We start from the raw sequence: 20,105 nt of genomic DNA on the forward strand, positions 1-20,105 counted from the left end.
GAATACTGCAAAGAATGAAATAACTTCCTTTTTCTTTAAGATGAAATGACAACTTTTAGAATCAACATTTGATAAATATTGAGCAAATAAAAAAAATCACATAGATGCAAATTCTAAGTTAAATCAATATTCTGTTAAGGTATGTCTTTACATTCCCTTTTATACTGAAAAAGATACTGTGTAAATGTATGCAATTTACTGGGTATGTCAAACCTATATCATTTCCCAACATGGGAAAACTATTGTATCAAATGCAGTATCCCTCATCCTCACCTTTTGTAAAAGACTTTGTCAGGTTTCCCATTCTAAAATTGAGAATTCTTTTAAATTTACAATTTTATTACAGTGAATTATTTATTGAACAAAAAAGGACAATATTTCTAAAGGTAAAATCCCCACTCATGTCTAACAAAACAAGCCAAAAGCATGGAGAAATATGCTGATCCACTTCATTTCCCAATTAAGTAAATTAAAAATTCAAATGAGAGATGGAAGACTGTCAGATGGAAGAGTGTGTATGTATTTTAGAAGAGAAAAATAATGTGATCTCTACACTGACATCTAGATTGCTGCGTTTCATATCTATAATACAAAAAGTTGGTTGGATACAGCTATATAGGCAATCACAGATTTCTTTAAACTGAGCAGGCTTTATCACTAGAAGTCTGGTTACTTACATAACCATCTAGTGCCCAGTTGTCATTTTCGAACTTGCTTACAAAAATGTCACTAGGTCCTTTAATCTGAAAAACTTTCAAGAGTAAATGGGCTTCTTCTTTCTTGTAAACACCTGTTAATAAAAAGGAAGTAACATATACCTTTTAAACAATTTTTGAACCAGTTTATTCTAATACTCTTTCAGAGCTCAAGTATCTTGCTTTAGAATTATAATCAAAATATATTGTGGAAAACACTCTGCCCTAAAAGAATGTTATAATCTGGATAAAGCAGGATTTTATAATCCTGTAATAACAGGATTTTATTTTACTGATCTTTTGCCCACATCATAYTTGATAACAGAATGCAAAGATGTTTTTCTACTGAATTTAATTTTACATGTAAATGGGCAAAAATATTTGTCTTTTCATGCACTATTTCAATAACTGAATACAGACAGAATTCCTTGCCTGCTACAATAAGACTGCCAATTTGAATTGCAGAAATATGGATTTTATTCACAACGGTATATTGCTATGGTAAATATCAATGGTACAGTGGAAGAAAGTTTGCTGTTTGGCAGACGGCTACCGAAATTCTCTCTGTACTCTTGACTTTAAAAGGTTCTGAAAGCTGATAATGTTCATTTCGAATATAACAGTGAACAGAATGTCAGATCAGAACACCACTTTCATTTTTTCAGAAAGKAATGCACAATGTTGATTAATAGGTATGCATAATTTACTGACTTCTTTAATTATCTGTGCCTATTTTCTGTCATGCCATTATCAAGACCTTATTCTTTTAAAGCAGATGTTAATCACTATTGAATAACGGAGCTTTTCAACATTACAGTTCTTAAAATGCTGTACACACTTTGCCTGCCAATTGAAGACTACCTGCGAGTTCAACATATCAATACTACCCAACAATCTGAGATTAAAAAACCCACCTCCATATTTATTTGAAATGTAAAGGAAAAAATAGGTGGGTAACCACATATAAACTGACTGAAATGTGGGCAGTCCATTCCATTTAGCAACACTTTTGCAAAAAATGCTGAAAAGATTTTTAATGAACACACAAAGTTTTGGTTTCATTTTGTGTTCAGCAGAAAATACAACAAAACTGAACAGGTGAAAAAATGAAAAGGAGAGCTTTTTAAATATCTATTACTGAACCTACCTGATAGTTTGATTTGTATGTTGGATGCTTCAATGAATGTGGCATTCACTTTGCTGCTTGTAGTATTGAACCAATCAACAGTTAGAGTAGCAGGCTGTCTCTTTCCTAAGTATTCATAAAACCCTTTCCACAATGAATTTATAAAAAACACATCTGAAGGAACTAAACAACAGTGGGCAAAAAAGGAAACAGTAAATAAAAAGCAGTAAATTACAACACAATAACAATCTTTCATATCCATGTTCTTCAGTTTCTCTGTTGTGGCTTCAATCTACTGTTTTAAGTACATTTAGCAGTAAAAATTTTACAACAGTAAAGAAAATATATATAACAAACTTTCCACACAATTTCCTATATTGCACTTGTCCATTACAACATAAATCATTATAACATCACACTGCATGTACGCTTCAGCCAATGTCCCCAACACTACAAGAAACAGTGGGCTCTACCCCTAAAGCCCCCAAGTCTTAGGGTATGATGAAAAAGAAGAATATTCTAAAGTCGGGGACTCCTTGAAGGACGTGTTAGGTAGTCCCCTTTGTTTCATAAATCTATTAAAGCAGCACTCTGTGTGATATATAATCACTGTTATCGGATTCCACATGGAATTTAGCACAAGTTCTTTATTGATCTTTTTGGACTCCACATCTTTTCTTTTTTCATGTGATACTATTGCACCTGTGAATGCTGGAGGTGTCCGAGTGGGGTACATTTTTGGTTTAAATTAAGGGTCTCTTTCTCTGAAACGGCAGTTTCACTTTAAATAGTATGAAGTATAAAGCCTATAAAATAAGGCATGAGTTATGGGTAGAAGTGTATGTATTTTAGTCATTTTCTGATGTTACTGGGATTTTTCCTCTATTCAGAAAAAGAATATATATTTATATATATTTAAATGTTGTATTTTAAATATTTGACTAAATTGCCTACAGAATAAAAGAAGTCTCTCTTATTATTCAACAGTTTCTGCAATATGTGTACATTAATTAGAAAGAAAAACAGAGGAGAAAAAAAAAATTAGGTTAATAGATGTTCATTTTGCATTAGATACATTTGCTGGGTCCCACATATTTCTTGAACTTTCATTTCCCCCCTACACATTGCTATACCTCACATGAGGGTTAACTGTTGGCCAAGAGGGACGAACCCTGCTCCTGGCCAGACAGCACCCAGTGGTTCCTGCCAGCTTCTGACAAGTGAAAATAGACATTTTTCCATGTAGCGCTAAGTTTTTCTAGCATGACAATTTGAAAAGTGTTCTAAAAATCAAAATAAAATTCTATTAAAAGAACTGTTGAACCAATCACACAGTATCTTGACAAAATGACATAGAAAAGTAGTGTTTCATACTCTTCTAAATAAACTCTAAAAATGAACAACTGTTTGTATTTACAAGTGCCTTTGAGCACCTGTAAAGATAGCTGTCTATACTGAATTTAGTCTATACTGAATTTAGTCTATACTAAATTTCAGTTGAGATTTCACAGTCTTTCAGATCTCTAGTATTAAGTTTAGGTTCCCTGGTGTAAAGCCCCAGCCCTGCACAGCGTTTTGCTGTGGAAAGGGAGCACTTGTGATTCTGTGGAGCTGTGAGTATGCCAGTAGCTCTCAAAGTCATACAGCAGGTCTGCACTCATTTGGATGCCAGTGCAGGACTGATATCTGAGGTAGTACAGTTAATGTACTGAAGAAGTTTTCAAATCATGTGACACTGAGCTTGAACATTTGCTTGTGTTTTTTGGTATTCATCTTTGTTTTTATAAAAAATGTGTGTCTGAATTTATTCCTATGAAGGTGAAAGACTTATTACTTACATAAACCTGCTAAAGTGCTGAGAGGTACTAGATAAGACTTTTATCAGGAGTGAACACCATACTTCTATCATCACTTTCAGTATCTTCAACATTTAGCCTCTCTAACACTTTGACCATTAATTATAACTCGTCACTGTATGTGGAATACAATCATTGGCTTAGTATTTACAGAGTTTACATCTGCTGCAGATGGACAGAATCAGTAGGGGAAGAAAACATCTTTTCTACTTCCCAATCATGATTTGGAAAAGGTTAAAATAGAAGTGCTGCAGTCCCATGGAGGGTGCTGATGAATCATTGAATAGCTCTGATCCAAATCCTCCCAGCCCCTGGGATGTCTCTGCTTTTCCCAGACACTGCGGGCAAATGCAGGAGGAGAAAAGTGAATCAGGTRTTATTATGCCAGTGGTGCACTACCTGCACATTCTCTCCCCAATGTTAGAAATGGGAAATCCATGGATATTACTTAAAACAGCTTCCTAACTATTTTTGCAAAGACTATACAAAGCAGTGAGAACCAGGGGAACCAAAGACAGCATATTGGTTCTTAAACTTCATGTATACTGTGAGAATTCATTATTTGCAATTTATACACTACCACAATTTACAGTACTTTAAAAAAGATAGTTATTATTGCTTATATAAGCATTAACTGTGGCTAAAACTACCCACTTAATAAACAATTAAGAACATCATTTGTATTCAGATATCCAAACATGGAAAGTCAGAACATGAATCTATTCTGTTATATAAGCTGTAGTTGAGAAATATTAGCTTTATGCCATTTAAAATATACATAGCAGCAAACAGAGTTCTACGAAAAGCCAAGAAAACAGGATAAAGAAAATGCTCTGAAATAGATTTCTCTACTTAATAGAATTCACAAGTTTAAAAACTGTAATAATAATGCAGATAGATATGCTTTTAAAACTTTTCCTTAACCGTAAAGCTCTTCCTTTATAATTACTGCCATTTATTAGACAGTTTCACTTCTCTGCTTGCCATCATAGGCATGTATAGTCATAATATTTCATTTTTATAATAGATACCTTTCAAATAGTACCTATCAAAACTGGTCATAAAAGACATGATATGGTGTGAATTGATACCAATGCTCTGCATAGTGAATGCATTTGAATACTGGGTCAGTATTTTAATTTGGTATGGAAACTTCAAAAACCATGTGGTAGCAGATTAATGCATACCTTAGCTGTGCAGTGAGATGAAGCCTCCAATAAGTGAAGACTGTATATTAATTATGGTGAATGCACATTATATTCTGTATTAGTATGAGTCTGTAAAAGTGATTCATTTGAAAAGAACTCATTTATGACTTCACCTGACAATCTTACTAACAATCTCACCAGGAAGGTTAATTATAAGCAGAAATCTCTTTTTATCCCATGTATTTTACACGGTCCTTCTGTGAACTGCCATGAGTGTTAAGCATTCATCTTATTTTGCCTGCAGTCTGCTAAAATTTAGAATATYGAGTTGCAAGTTCATTTATTTGGTGAAAACTCTGTTGTAGTTAAATGTGTCAGTTAAAAAATTAGGCCTTTCATTTTCTGAAAATGACTGAATCTAAAAAGATCTACACAAAGGAGTTCTCAAATGTATTTGTCCATTTTATCACTAGCAGGAGGAAAAGATTAATTCCAAATATGCTCATGAGGAGGCATACAAATGTGGCAGCAATATTTGTCAACTACTGGTGGTCCACACAGCTGGGAAGGCCCAGCCGAGAGCACCTTGAGAACTTCTTTGAAATGAAGGCCMGCCAAAGTTCTAAAGCTGAATTTTTCTGTGTTATAGTCTACACTCATTATAAGGCTCTCCATTATAGCAATCTCTCTGATATAAAAGTACTTCAAATCTGCTTCTTGCCTACATATGCTTTACACTTTCGGCTTGACAATTTGTTTGTGCAGTTTACAAAACTGATATTGTAGAAATTACTATATACAGATGTTCTTTGGGAAAGCATTTCAGAGAGTAGGTTTTATATGGTACTTGTCATTATGAATTCCCTGAACATTTATATTCCTTTGAAATGAGTAATGAAATACTTAAATATTGGAAATAGTTTTATCATCCATAACAATCTTGGATGTAAATCATTTTAATTTATTTAGTTCTAAAACTCTTCTTGTATACAAACCTGGAGTTTTAGTTATTGTTTCATTAACTTCTCTCACTCCTTTACCTACAAGTAAAAAGACAAATTATCATTTTCATGAACATTGTTGTTTTTGTTTTAATAGAATACTAAAACAATGCCTGATTGATGCAATTATCCTTTATCCAATAGATCTATATTTAAAACAGAAATAACTGAAGTCTTAAATACTTTACATGTTTAAACCTAAACACTTACACAAAAAAAAATCAAAAAATAATTTAGGAAAACAACATTTTTACTGTAGAAGGTTGTCTGGCTAGCTAGATTTTTCATACACTTAGGCTTAAAAATTTTTATATCAGTCCCAGTGCTATAAAAGAGAGCCTTATAGAGGGGACAAATACTGTGTCTAATTATGCATAATACTATATTAAATGTAATAAAACATAATTAGTAAAGACTGATAAATTTATGACACAAACCAGCAAAAGCCAGATAGCTGAATTATGATGATGCGTGCTTCTGGTATAGTCAGCAGAGTTATGTGCATTGATCCCAGCTCAAGTTTGGCCACATATTGCCAGCCACTTTAAAAATACTAATGCCTGGTAGTAAGATGCTCACATGCTTTTTTCTTTGCAAGTAGAAATTCACTGATTACACTGATTACACTGATCAAGCACTAAAAAAAGCACAAAAAGTGGGAGCACAAGAGGAATTCTATCTAAAGATTGTAAGCCAAGAATAAAGAATTCATTCTTGCTTGGTTGTATGAAAGCAGTAGGAATCTTTTTCTGCATTTTATCTTAAAAAAAAAAAAGACAATGAACAAAAACACAATCAAGGTAATTTATCTCAATTCATTAATTATATATTACCCATGAAAAATCACTCTTTAGGGAACTAGCATAAGAAGATAAAGCTCTAGCCCTAAATGATACTTCTTGTCAATGTTGAAACAAAGTAGCCTACCCATTATTTAAAGAAAAACAAAGAACTGTTCACACCTCAAATGGATTTAGAGTTTTTTGGTATATTAGAATTAAACATTATGTTGCAAATGTCTTACCCACAATGTCTGACTGTTTTTCCCTTTCTTATATTTTAAATATTAACTTTTAAAATTTTCTGGATATGAAAACTTATAGCCATGTTTATTCACATGTAAGGGCTGATTTAGCTTTCCTAACTATATACTCAAAGTTACTTTAGTAAAATTATAAGAAATTTACATGGGTGTAAAGGAAAGTGGAATTTGGTGCAAAGACTTATTTTAATTTTTTCAGGGTTTTATTCATTTTTATTTTAAAATAAGTTTCTCTCAGACAAAAATTATGCAATGTACCAAGCATGCCTGAATGAATCTAAAAATCTGCCTCCCAAAAAATAACCTTCTGTTCTTGTCCCTAATTGAAAATCATACATTAAACATTGAGCACATTGAAATACTCTTTGAAACTGTGCCAGAAAGATAAGGAAAACGTAGTTAAAAGTAATACTTTATATTATTTAGTTTTTCTTTGGTGTTGTTATGGGTAAAGACATATATGTGTGCCTGTACATTTACTCACACATACCCACATATTTTCCTCAGTGAGTTCCAGATACTATGTTCACTTTGATTTTTTTTACTGTTTCTTTCAAAAAGTAAAAGCTACTGTGTCACATGCATTTTTAAACAGTAACTGGGCAAATTCAATCCTATTATATAAAATAAAAATGCAAGGGAAAAATGAAATCCAACCAAGTAGGGCATAACATATCACATGAGCAATGACTTACTTTTACAAATAGGTGATTTTCCTGTCCATTTCATATCTGTTTTACAAGTCCGATGCTCCGATCCACCAGCAAGAAAAAATCCTGGCTGACAGGTATACACCAAAGTATACCCTAAAGTAGGAAGATCTATTGCTTTCACATCGACATGTGCTGGAGTTTCTGGCTGCCTGCAAGCATGAGCTGCAAACGGGTTTTTTAGTTAGAAATAGTGATGGCAGTTTTTCCACAGGATTAGTGCATACCAACCCATCCCTTTTCATTAGATAAACTTTGTACACCTTTTAGAAATGACAAGTAGCTTGCATTTATAAGAAGCAGTTATACTCTGAGAGTTTTATTATTGTGGGAAGATGGAAATGATACTGTCACATATTTTTGAACAATATACTGAAATTAAATCATAACAGCAAGGCAGAAAAGAGTTAAAATGAAGGGAAGTCAAGGCCCATGCCATTGCACTTTCTGCAATGATTGGTCCTGTGAATTATGGTACTGTCACAGCTTCAAGCATCACTTCCATTCAAAATTGTAAACAACCTTGAAAATTACAGAATGGTTATAGTGCTAAATAAATTCACTATAAATTTCAAATGAAATAAAGGTTCCACAGGAAGAACTTGTCATAGTACATCAATTATAACAGATACTTTTGCTCAATGTGCTTCTTTCTTTGTGCTCCATGATGTTCATTTATAACAACTCAAAGTTAATTTGAAATAGGGTAAGAATCTAAGGTCACTCTAATGGACTAATTCTAGCTTAGATCAGTGTATTTTAACACAATGGTTATTTGATGTTCTCCAACTAATACACAGATATAAATATACTAATCACTTATATAACCATGCAGAGGCCAGAAAAGCAGAATTTCTGTGAGTTCAAGTTTGATTCACAAAATGCTAGCCAACAAAATATCCCCATGCATATTGAATGACGCTTTCTGTTCTCTATTAATCCAATATACACACAGGGAAACTAGATTAACTTCAAGCAACTAATGCAGTGGGGTTAATGAGGACAGACATTTTTTGAGTAAAACTGATAGAATTATTATGATCCCCATGAAAAATAATAATCTAAAAAAAGCTATTTCAAAGTAATAATCCTAAATATATCTCTGTTCTTAGAAAAGGAAACAAATAAGGTAAACTGCATATTGTTTTTAAGTGAAGTTGACTTTTTGTGGCATATTATTTACTATAAGTTTCCATATGCATTGATTTTAACTCTCAAAATTGCATAGCATACAAACTAATTGAATAAGAAAATCAGACTTACGAATACATTCAGACTGTACGCCACTCCAGGTTAAGTTAGCAAGGCAAGAACGGGTGGTAGACCCCTGAATATGATAACCTTTCCTGCATCTGAAAAAGACTGTGCTCCCAACCTAGGGACCAAAATAGGATATTAGATGAAATAGGCATCTACCACATGTAGTCAGATATCAATACAGTCATAAGCTACTAAAGAGATTTTTCAAAAATAAAAATGGCTTCTGTTTACAGTTTATAGAATTAAACTTTTTTTATGACATGAGACATGAAAAATTTGAGTAGTTGATCCTTCATAATCTTATTTGAAAGCAGTAAGTGCAAAAACACTGACAAGGCTGTGAACATGGAAAAGAATGAGACCCATACATTTCAACTCATTAGTCTGTCAGAGTGACAGAAGCAACCAAATGATGGACGTATCTGTTTGTTGTACACCACTGCACATGTTTCAATAGGATTTGACCATAAAACTTATTTTAAATGTTTCTCTTCATATTGCACATCTTTATTAAAACTGTTTTTAAGAGGAAAAAGGAAAAAGAAAAAACTATAAAGAATAAGTGCATCCACAATTAAATTCAATAGAGAAAATTCTGGGCCACAATTCTTTACATTGCATTTGTTACTACAAACTACCTAAGTTTTGCTTGAGATGTTCAGCTCGCAGACTGATGATATGGAAAGCCTTACTATGGTCAATTGTGGTATGACTTTTCTTCTGAGGGGTGAAACACTGGTCTGCAAAAGACGATGGTTTTTCAGAAGAAATGGCACAAAGTGAGAAAACCCTCTTTCTTTAGAGTTCCACTGAGAAAAGAAAAGCATGACATTTGGATAAAAAAGATGCTGTGATGAAGGAAGAACTTTCATAATATAAGAGAAAGAGATTGTGTGGAACRTTCTAGTAAAATGGACTTACTGATGGTATTGAAAAAAGTATCCAGAATAGTCCAGACCAGGATACTTGAGGATGTGGAGATGACCACAAAGAAATTGCTTTGGTTTTGGATAAAACAATTTGGCAAGAGATATGATCAGGTAAAATGAAAAAAAAGTAAATATTGTTTAATATTGTTCAATTTATTGAGTAACACACCACATGGAAAAATGCAAATAAGCGTGTTGCAAGTGAACAGTAATCAATGAATACTAATAAAATACTTTGCAGGGATAAAAAGGCAAATAGTTATATAATGCAAAAATCATGGGAGGACTTCAATGGACATTAAAAAATACCTAATCAGTGCGATAGAATAAAAAAAAGAAGTGAGGCAAAAGGCAGTATTTTCAAAAGTGGCTACCTAAGTTAAATATACATTTAGTTACCCAAAAAGAGATTGTCATGATAGATGTTCAGCAAATGCAGCTCCAGTTCTACCTGAAGTGGCTTGGGAAATCCACTGTTATTTTTAAATGTCAAATTACTGATGTGGTTTTATAGGGTTATCTACTTTTAACTATTTTTAAATATTTTCATCTCTGTGTCTTTCCAAGGACACACAGCATGTCTGTAGTAGAGACCAGAACAGAATGTAGCTGGTCTTGACTTTCTAAGTCATCTTGCTTCTTATAAAATTACCAATTATAGAATCAGTAAGTAATGATGAGCTGCAAATATCTCTTCACTGATCCAGAAGGTCAAGGAAAAATTAAATGTCTATGTTGAAGGTAGTTCTCTTTCTACAGGAAAAAGTAAAAATAAAAGCAGCGCACTCTTTTGTTGGGGGAAAAACACTTGAGGCATTTGTAACAGTTACAGAGCAGTGAAGCACAACAACCACAAAATGAACCAGGGCAAGACAGAAGTGATGCTGGTAGATGGAAGAAAATCCTTCAAAGGTCTCCTGCCTATCATCACATCTTTCTGTGATGAGGAAAAACTGTTAAAAGCTGGTTTATAGAAGTTTGGCTAAGTCACAGAAACTGGAAGCCCCACTAGTCATATATTCCAAAAAAAATCTACTTCACTAGTAATCACAGAGAAGTCAACATCTTGTTGTGCCAGACTGTGATCTGACCATAGTAATGCATACATGCATAACTTTAACCCTGAGTTATCACTATTTGTGTTTGGGAGTGAAAGCATATACTTAAGAAAGGCCAAGTCCTGAACAGACAAAGAACTACCACTGCCTCCAAAAGTGAATGAAAAGAAAAATTTAGTCTTTGTATTCAGAGGAACTGGAGCAGCACAACTCTGATCTAAACATTAAATTAGTATTTAATATTTAAAATATTAATATTCATTTAAAATATTTAATATTTAAATATTAAATTATTATTTAAATATTATTATATTATTGTGAAGCAGATTAAAGTGGGAAGGAGAAAAACCCTGAATCAAATTAGGCACAGATTGGAGTTGTGTTTGAAGAGATGATGGGGACAAGCACAGGCTCAAGATGAGACAACAGATGCACCTAGTGCTGGAAGGAGATCCACCTCAGGGGKGAGGCCACAAGATGTGGCTGAGGCGAAAGTGCCTGGGCACCTGCGAGCTGGGTAGAAGTTAAAGGTGAAGAAAGGAGCTGCCAACCACATCTAAGATGGACAGCAMAATTCCAGGAGAGGGATTTCACCAAAAAGCAGAGGAACTTACAGAAAGGATTTTTTTTTTTTTTAAGTTCTACTGAATTTGATTGTAACACCATATGGCACACTGTACTAGGTTCAGAAATAAGCAGGAAACTCAAAGAGAGCATATTTCATATTCCAATCACAAATATTTATACCTGAAAAAATCTGTTCACATGAGGTTAATCAATCTAAACAAAGACTAGGGACTGATCACTGCTGTACGCACTTTTTTCCTCAGTCATTTCTATGAATTGTCATTTTGGGGAATCTGGAAATTATAAAATGGACATTCATCACAGAGAACCTTGATCCAACACATCATAGAATAATTTTATCTTCTTTGACTGTGAATAAAATGTAAACATCAATTGCCAATTTAGTAAGCCACTTGATGACTTTTTTGTCAAGGACTACATGGCCTTTGGATCAGACAGGTCTTGGGATGTTAGGTATTTACTGACTATTCATCAATGTATGAAAGAATTATGGTCATAAAGCAAAGTAATTATATCATGTCATATCATATTGTGTAATCAATTTATAAATAGTCCTCTGTATTGAACTCTCCCAAAGAACTGAACGCATGATATATTGCAAGGTTAGAAGCTCATTCTTTAACCTGTATGTTAAAAAAAACCTCAGAATGAAGCCCGAGTTTCTATTAAAAAGGAGTGGAAATTTACTAAGGTTTACAATAGATCTTTAAGCCTACAGATAATTTAAGGTATTTGTAATTATTAAATACATCTTCATTTTAGGAAGCTGACAAACAAATGAAAGAATTACCTCATAACCTCTGGAACTGTTTTGTATTCCAAAATGTGGAGTACCAGGGTCTGTACATGTATTGTGAGCTGGATCTAATGTAAAATGTGAAACATGGAAGATATTATTGTACAGAAAGCTAAAACTGTTTGCAAAGATTAAGTCATTTCATCAATGTCGGGTGAGTACAAGACTTGCTTTATTAATGGAATGTATGTATTGCTATACAATACATTATTATTCCAGATTAAATTTCAAAGATAAATTACAGTACTTTATTTCAGTCCATTGATATTATTTAAAGAGTATTTTTTTGCAGATATCTTTGGCATTGTAGACTTCAGAATTAGGTTTGTATTCATTATTACTGAGTTTATCCTTTTAAACCTTTTTGAATACGTAATATATCCCATCCTCCTAAAGTACTAGTCACAGTGTAGATGGAACATACAGAGGCATATTTTCCTTCTCTTCTTTTCCAAAGAACAGCTTAATGGTTAAATCTACAGAAAAAAATGTAACCGCTTCCTCATAGCAAATGAAATAATTAATTGTTTGACAGAATCTCCTCTATAGGAGGAGATGCTGAAGAAGGGAAAGACCCCCCCAAAAGGAATGCCAACACAGTTTAGATAATTGTATAATGCTCAGTTTCACCAGTATAATTTAAAGCAGCCTGAAATTATTTCTGATTAATTGATGTCGACTTCACATTCTGGTGGTGCATTTGGTTTGGGGTTCCCCCATCACATCCACCAGGTAGACAGCACAGGACCTGATCTCATGCATCTCTCTGTACTATGTTATACCCTTTTGGCAACCAGCTCTGTTTTTGTGCTGACACTGCAATATGAAGAACACAACTTGGCCCTATATTTTACCTTAACAATTTTCAGTCTTCTGTAACCCAATAATGTGATATGCCATTTCTCTCTAGGTCAACTTCCAGTTTCAATTATGGTAGGACAACTTCATCATCATCAGCTGGACTGACATATACTACAGGTTTCAAAAGTTCAAAAGTAAAAAAAAACAAGCAAACACACTGAGCAACTCCAGAACTTTTTACAAATTACCATCATCTGGAGTGCCATTGCTAATAATAGAAATATGAAGCAGAATTGACTTTTTAAGAAGTGTCTCATCAGAAAAAACAAACATAGTGGAAAAGAACGAAGCAGTCTTCAGCTAGGATAAAGAATGATCAACACGCAGAAGTAGAAAATGATGCCATCATTTGGGAATGTGGTGCTTATAGGCAGTTCTCTGTTCACTGATCTTAATTTTCAACTGCATTAACTATGCTATCTGTAAATATTTCAGATGCTCTAATGTTTTGCTATTACAATAGTTTAAGAACTATGGTGTAAAATAAAGTTTATCTCTTTGATACAGCATTTGCTGTGCACACAAGGAAATACTTCTATATTGTGCTATATAAAATGTAAATGAATTAGAAGTTTACTCATTAAGACATTTTCATAGTTGATTCTCCATTATAGACATCACATTTTGTTTTCTTAGACCTTTTTGTCACTGTTACAAAACACAGATGTAATATACCTAGCTGAATTCATTATAAAGATTATGGATTGAAGGAGTTTTGAATTTATTTTAAGAATTGTATTGAGTATTAATATCTTAACAATTCACAAATACAGACTGCTTTCCATAATCTTGCTTGCAACCTCCATCCAAAGTGCCCACACCAGCTCTTCCACAGAGCCAATATCTCAGTCACAGGGAAACATATAATTGGGCTACAGTCTGTATCTGAAGGTATTTTTTGAGAAAATATCAGAGGATTCTTCTATTATCACACCAAAATCATTTTCTCTAGTAAATCACACCAAGTTGGGCAAACGCTTGTGTCCATGGGAGTTACAGATGTCCAGTATTTCTTATAATCTGATTATGTTACATGCAAAGAGCCTATCACTTGCATGTCAGTCAATAAGAAGCTGACAGTACTCAGCAGTTTATCAAAATCTCAAAAGATCAGACCCAACAAACTTCATCTTTTTGCGTTGTACAAGCCACTTTTGCAAGGTCCAAAGAGCTTTTTGATTTAGGATTGATTCTAACAAGTGCCTTTAACTCTCCAGTGATAGAATCTGGTCTTTAATTTACTAAAAAGTCTTCTGTGTATCTAAAAGATTCCAAAAATAGAGGGAACAAATTTATGCACTTGCACTTGTTGACATTCTGCATTTCCAGCAGACAAGCAATCATGTAAATTTACAAATGACTTCACATGTGATTGTGTTTATCCTAAAATAACTCAAAATATAACCTTATTTTTCTGGTTCTTTTTATACTACATAGAAGTTTTCTATATTTGGAAAGCTAATTGCTAGACTTATGAAAGCGTAATAGTTTATCAAGAATATTCTCAGTAAAAACAGAATAAGTAATGGCAATTATTACCAATGCATGTTGGCTGAATTCCACTCCAAGTACCATCTGCTTGACAGAATCTTCTTGAGGAGCCTATCAGAATAAAAGGGGGTCTACACTGAAAGCTAACTTCAGATCTGTAGGTGAAACTTTTCCCATTAAGGCGTCCTTCCGCTGGAGTACCAGGATCACCACAAAACACAGCTAATACATAAAAAAGGAAAGAAAGGAATTATTAAAAACTGAACATGCTTCAACAATGCTCAGAAGCATTCTCCATTGTTCTAGCTGCAAGTCAGACACACTGAATATGAGTGCAAATGCTATCTTACAAATGTTCATTCATCTGTATAGGATTATAGCTCAAATAAATTTTTGCTAACAGTTTAAAATTAATTGTCATTGTTATTATAGGCATAAAACTTAACCTGAAAAAAAACCAGACCTTTTAATTGAKACACTTAAATACTGATTAGGTTTGGATCTCAAAGAAGACAATTTTATATTGTAATGCTTCAAAATGTATCCAGTTTTCAGAACAGTTGCCCTCAGGTGAGTAGGCTGGAAATTTTTGCCCTCATTAAGTAAAAGGAAAAATCTTTGTCAGAGTCCTGACAAGACTTTAGGCACTGGAGGAGAAGAATTGACAGTTTTAGAAGAAGCTGCAAATCAAATACAAGCAAAATAAAAGGGTGTATACTCGCCTTCAGAAAAGAAAAAAGGATTAAGAAAACAGAGGAAGGCTATGAGCTTAAGTGTTAGGATCCATATTTTCACCTGTTAATGGAAATGAAAATGGAGAAAAGAAATGAAAAGTTTAAGGGAAAATTTTTAATCATGTTCACCAAAACTCAGTCAGAACATTAAATAAAAAGGTCAGTAAGGCAAATGGTGTTGGGTTCAATTAGATAATAAGAGATGGAGGTGACTTTTGGAGAAAGGAAGAAGACCCTGATCTTGAATGGGTACAACCACTCAATTGCATAGCAGAGTATGCTTTATGGAAACAGGAAGGAGGATCCTGCAGTAGTAGTACCTGATCCAGCGAAGATCTTTTTAAACTGTAAGAAAGAAACTGACTGTAGCCTGAGATAGTTTGGTGAAGCCCATCATAATTGTGCCAAGAAGACTTACGCAAACATTGTGGGATGTCTCCCCGCCATATTCCTCGGCCCTCACAGGAGAGAATAGCTGTGTTAGATAGCTGATAGCCTTCTGCACAACTGTAACTCACACTGGCACCCCAGCGATAATCGGATCCTTCCACTTTCCCATAGAGTACTGGCGGAGGGGGGCCACAGGTGACAGCTGGTCACAAAGAGAAAAGTTAGAATTTCAAGATTTTATAGGATGTAAGAGAATGTAGTATCATATCTAGTCATGCTTTTGTAAGTAAAAGAAGATTATTTTATGCTCTTCTGCTCCAGTAAAACATGTCTGTATTGACAGAGCAGCTGGTAATAAGCAGAAAAACAATTTAAATACAAAACACATCACCTCTAGGCTTAGGAAGTTCCTGGACTCTAGGCCACTGGAAAACAGAAGAGTATACATCTTATGTGGTTCTTAATCTCTTCCTTACATATTCATTACTGATCATTGTTGGCAACAGGCTACTGAGCTAGGTAAATGTATTGTTCATATATTTTCAATAAATGTTTGCATTTTATTTTAAACTAATTGTGCAGCTTTATTTAAAGCCCTTAATAAGACTGTATCTACTTTCTCATTTTCTGAGGCTTTCATCACGCAATGGACATTGACTTTACTGGTAATTATGTGGCTAAGACTCTTTATAACCCTTTGATGCAACATGGGTCTGACGGATCTATGATGTCTTCCAGCTTCTGAAAGAGTGCTAAAAACAATGAAACCTGGAATGACCAAGTTTACATTTATACATTGATTCTTTCAACAAAGAATAGAAATGTGAAATGATTCAGTGATTTCTACAACATAAAATGTGGTTAGTCAAGTACGTACGCCAAAATTTAATTAGTAGGCTAGACTTACACAACACTTTAAAGCGGTATAGGATAGGTTGGCAGTCTAAGCCTTTTATATGAAGAAGATGCCCTTGGCTGTTAAATTTACTCCCTGAGTTGCTGAAGCAGTGCTCAGAATTTTCACCAGGCTAGCTTATTCACCTTTCAGCTCCAATTTCTCTATGACCTATATGTTAATGCTTGTAATTAGGTATTTGTAAAGCATCTTTATGGCTACTTATGATGACTGTAACACTTCACCAAGTGAATTCTCTTTTATGGAAAGTTTAGTTTGCAGGATCCCTTTAGAGAATTTTGGTCCTTTAATCTGAGATAAAAGAGTCCAAAAAAGGAAAATGAGTATTGCATTCTTAGCATTTTCAGTTAGTGCTCTGATAATCTTATTGCAGAGTGCTTTGGTTCTAATGCAGTCATTAATGTCAGTATTCTAACTGACTTTATATCACATCATATCTACAACATAAACAAAAATTTTACACAAATACTTATCTGGATGTTTTAGTTGTATTTGCATGTTAATTATCCCAGAGGATGCTTTGACAATTTTTCTCTTTTATAAATAAAAACACTGATTAGTGAATTCCACAGTATCAGAACAATATTTGTGAACTATTTAAGTTCAAAAGCAAACCTTTGCAAATTGGTTTACTCTGGTTCCAAGCACTATCTTTTACACAACGCATGGTAGATGAACCAGCAGGCTCCATCAAATATCCTGGATTGCACTGATAGCTGACTGTCTTATTAAAGGTGAAATCATTTCCAAACTGAATGCCATTTGCTAATGCACCTGGATCTCCACAGCTGATCACTAATGAAGAAAAGAAAATACAGGATTTTTTTTTAATAACCATATAATGAAACATTGAAGGAACATACATACAATCATATATAGCTAATGTTCCTTTATGAGTTATTAGTTATTAATTTTGATCAATGTATTTCACATGAAATCAAAAATGTATTCTTTTTTCAAGCTAAAAAAATCATATTTTTTAAGATATTACAATATTCTGAGCCAAATACTGCACTCAAATGCACTCAGTTCCTGAAATAAACTCTGGTACGCAGAGCAAACCAGCTCTGTTGATACTTCAGCTTGTTATGCTAGCACTTAGACATGGTGGTTTTGTTGGGACTTTTCCTTCCTCCATGCTAGCACTTTTGTCACATTATGTCAAATGTTGATTGCATAATGAAATTCCAATGGAGTTAAGAAATTCCTGTTTCTGTATTAGTGCCACTGAGCTCAGAATCTAATTTCTACGTCTAATGTTTAACAGAGAAGCTTTATCTTGCTTAGTCCTGGAAAGAAGCCTTTGTACATCAGAGAGGTGATGTCAGATAAATAATTCTTGATTTTATGACATCACCTCTCTCAAGGAATGGTATGTAGCTTTCTAACAGATTCTATGTTGCTACCCTCTTTTTTTTTTTGAGTAACCTGCTCGTTGGGGCCCTGAGTGCAGCAACAACCTTTGCCACCTCCTTCCCCCCCTTCTAGGGGTCTGGCTGCCTGCGTTCCAGGCCAGCTCTGATGTGGTATGGTCTTGTAACCTGGGATCAGACGGCTGTGGAAAGATCTGTGTGTGAGAGAGCTGTGAGGAGCCCTGTCTAGGCTTCTTCTCCCCATTTGTTCAGGAGCTGCATTTAAGCTCAAATCCTCATCCTTGGTCCTTGCCTGAGCTATGTTGCAGGTATGCCTATGCCTGGCCATTTACATCGCAGACTTGACCTCCTGGCTTGATCTTGGACCTGCCTTGTCCACTTGCGGACTTGCCTGGTGATCACTGGACTGTGACTGGCCCAGGTTACTGTCACCGGACCTTGCTCTGCTCTCCTTGCCCCTGCAGGTCTGCCCTCGTCAGGGAAGTCACTGCCCCTGCTAGCCTTGCTGCCTCCCTGTGCTGCCAGCTCGCCTTCTCTTGTGGAGCAGTCCACCCCTGCTGCTCCCTGACACTTGGTCCTTAGCAGAATGGCCATAATCTTTACTGGTCAGGTCAGACTTAGTTAACTTACAACATAGACTGATATAGCAATCCAACTAGATAAAATCTGATTTAGAGCTACCAGCACTTCATCCCCTGTACATAAGCTACCAGAAAGCTAAAGGAAACACGGAAGAAACACCTATTCTTACGAACAATGCAATATTTTTAATATATGCATTCATGAGGTAAACAAACACAGAGAAGTTACCAATGTATCTATCTTAAAAAGGTATTTCTGGCAACATCTAGTATGTGTTAAGAAATGCATGTCCCTTTAAGCAAATAAAATGTTTATGTACTACAAGAAAGAAGAAATAGGGAAAAGTTTTTTTATCAAATCAAATAATCCTTTTTCATAGAAAGGTTGGCCTTCTTACTATTTTAAAGCTATTTCTGACCTGTGCAGTCTGGAGCAGTGCCAGTCCACGTGCCATTGGCAGTACAATGTCGAGTAGTTAACCCTGAAGTTTTGTAACCTTCCCAGCAGGCATAGATGACAGAGCTGGAGAATAATATTCCATCACTGTATATTATCATACCATTGGCTGGAGTGCCAGGGTTCCCACAAGATACAGCTGCCAAGAAAAAGTTTTAGAAGTCAATATTTCTATTATAGAACTGAAAAGTGAAGGTCAATGCTTTTTAAAGAGCCTACCTTATTAAAAAGTTATAGCAAATATTAAAAGAAAATGTTTAACAGCTGTATTTTTGAGTTAATATCTTACTTTTTTTGATTAATTACAGATGGTAAGTATAAAAAACATTCATTGGTCTCTTTCACAATACATGTGTAAGAAATTAAGGGAATTAATATGATAATATGACAGTGCACTTGAGTCTTGTAAATGTTACATTCTACCCATTATGGTCACTGGACAGAAGAAAGTTCATTCAGCACTTTCTGACTCACCTAATGCCCCTGTTCTGCCCTTGGGTATGCTTTTCTGTTTTCTGCCTGTCTATAGCCCTATATTAAGGCAACTGTGGTTAAGCCTTATAAATCTGAGATTCAGAAAGTGATTTATTTGTGTCAGGGTAGATTTTTTTTCCCATGGACCAGCCAATCATATGAGAAGACTTTGTTTGTTTTGACTTTTTCATAACAACCTTTGTCTAAAGCATCTTGATTTGACCATCCCTGCAGACAGGACCCTGGAGAAAGTATGATAAATTCCAAGGGTGGACAGATAACACTCCTTTTCTTATGAATAAAATGAAATTATCATGGGGTTAAGTGATTACAGAATTAACTAATAATTAGGAAGAAATGTGTATCTAAATCAAGCTATGTTCTTTCATCTTCCATGGAACAAGAATTGCTTCCTAAAACTGGAAGGACATACTTAAACTAACCCTTGCAGAGGTTTCAGGAACTGGCAACTCCTTCTTCTCAAGAGATCAAAAGTGTGGCCCCCTGAGAACTGAAATGATTTAGTCTAACCCAATTATCAGTTCAAATATGGGTATAACAGGCTTAAATTTAATGGCTTGAGATATAGAGGAGGCCAGATGTTTGCAAGCACATTTTC

General features: G+C 34.5%; 1 protein-coding gene across 1 annotated transcript in view; it reads right to left on the minus strand.

Moving 5' to 3' along the window:
• Positions 1 to 20,105, minus strand: part of LOC112972101 (CUB and sushi domain-containing protein 1) — a 579,349-nt gene that overhangs the window by 10,868 nt on the left and 548,376 nt on the right. The window contains exons 36-45 of the mRNA XM_026078182.1: positions 18,975 to 19,151; positions 17,217 to 17,396; positions 15,714 to 15,887; positions 14,610 to 14,783; positions 12,204 to 12,277; positions 8,842 to 8,953; positions 7,564 to 7,743; positions 5,821 to 5,865; positions 1,843 to 2,004; positions 678 to 790 (exon numbers count right to left, since the gene is read on the minus strand). Coding sequence (XP_025933967.1) covers positions 678 to 790; positions 1,843 to 2,004; positions 5,821 to 5,865; positions 7,564 to 7,743; positions 8,842 to 8,953; positions 12,204 to 12,277; positions 14,610 to 14,783; positions 15,714 to 15,887; positions 17,217 to 17,396; positions 18,975 to 19,151 — 1,391 coding nt within the window. The remainder of the gene's footprint in view (positions 1 to 677; positions 791 to 1,842; positions 2,005 to 5,820; positions 5,866 to 7,563; positions 7,744 to 8,841; positions 8,954 to 12,203; positions 12,278 to 14,609; positions 14,784 to 15,713; positions 15,888 to 17,216; positions 17,397 to 18,974; positions 19,152 to 20,105) is intronic.

The sequence above is a fragment of the Apteryx rowi genome, unplaced genomic scaffold (genome assembly GCF_003343035.1).
Source record: "Apteryx rowi isolate R43461 unplaced genomic scaffold, aptRow1 scaffold_474, whole genome shotgun sequence".
Lineage (NCBI taxonomy): Eukaryota > Metazoa > Chordata > Aves > Apterygiformes > Apterygidae > Apteryx > Apteryx rowi.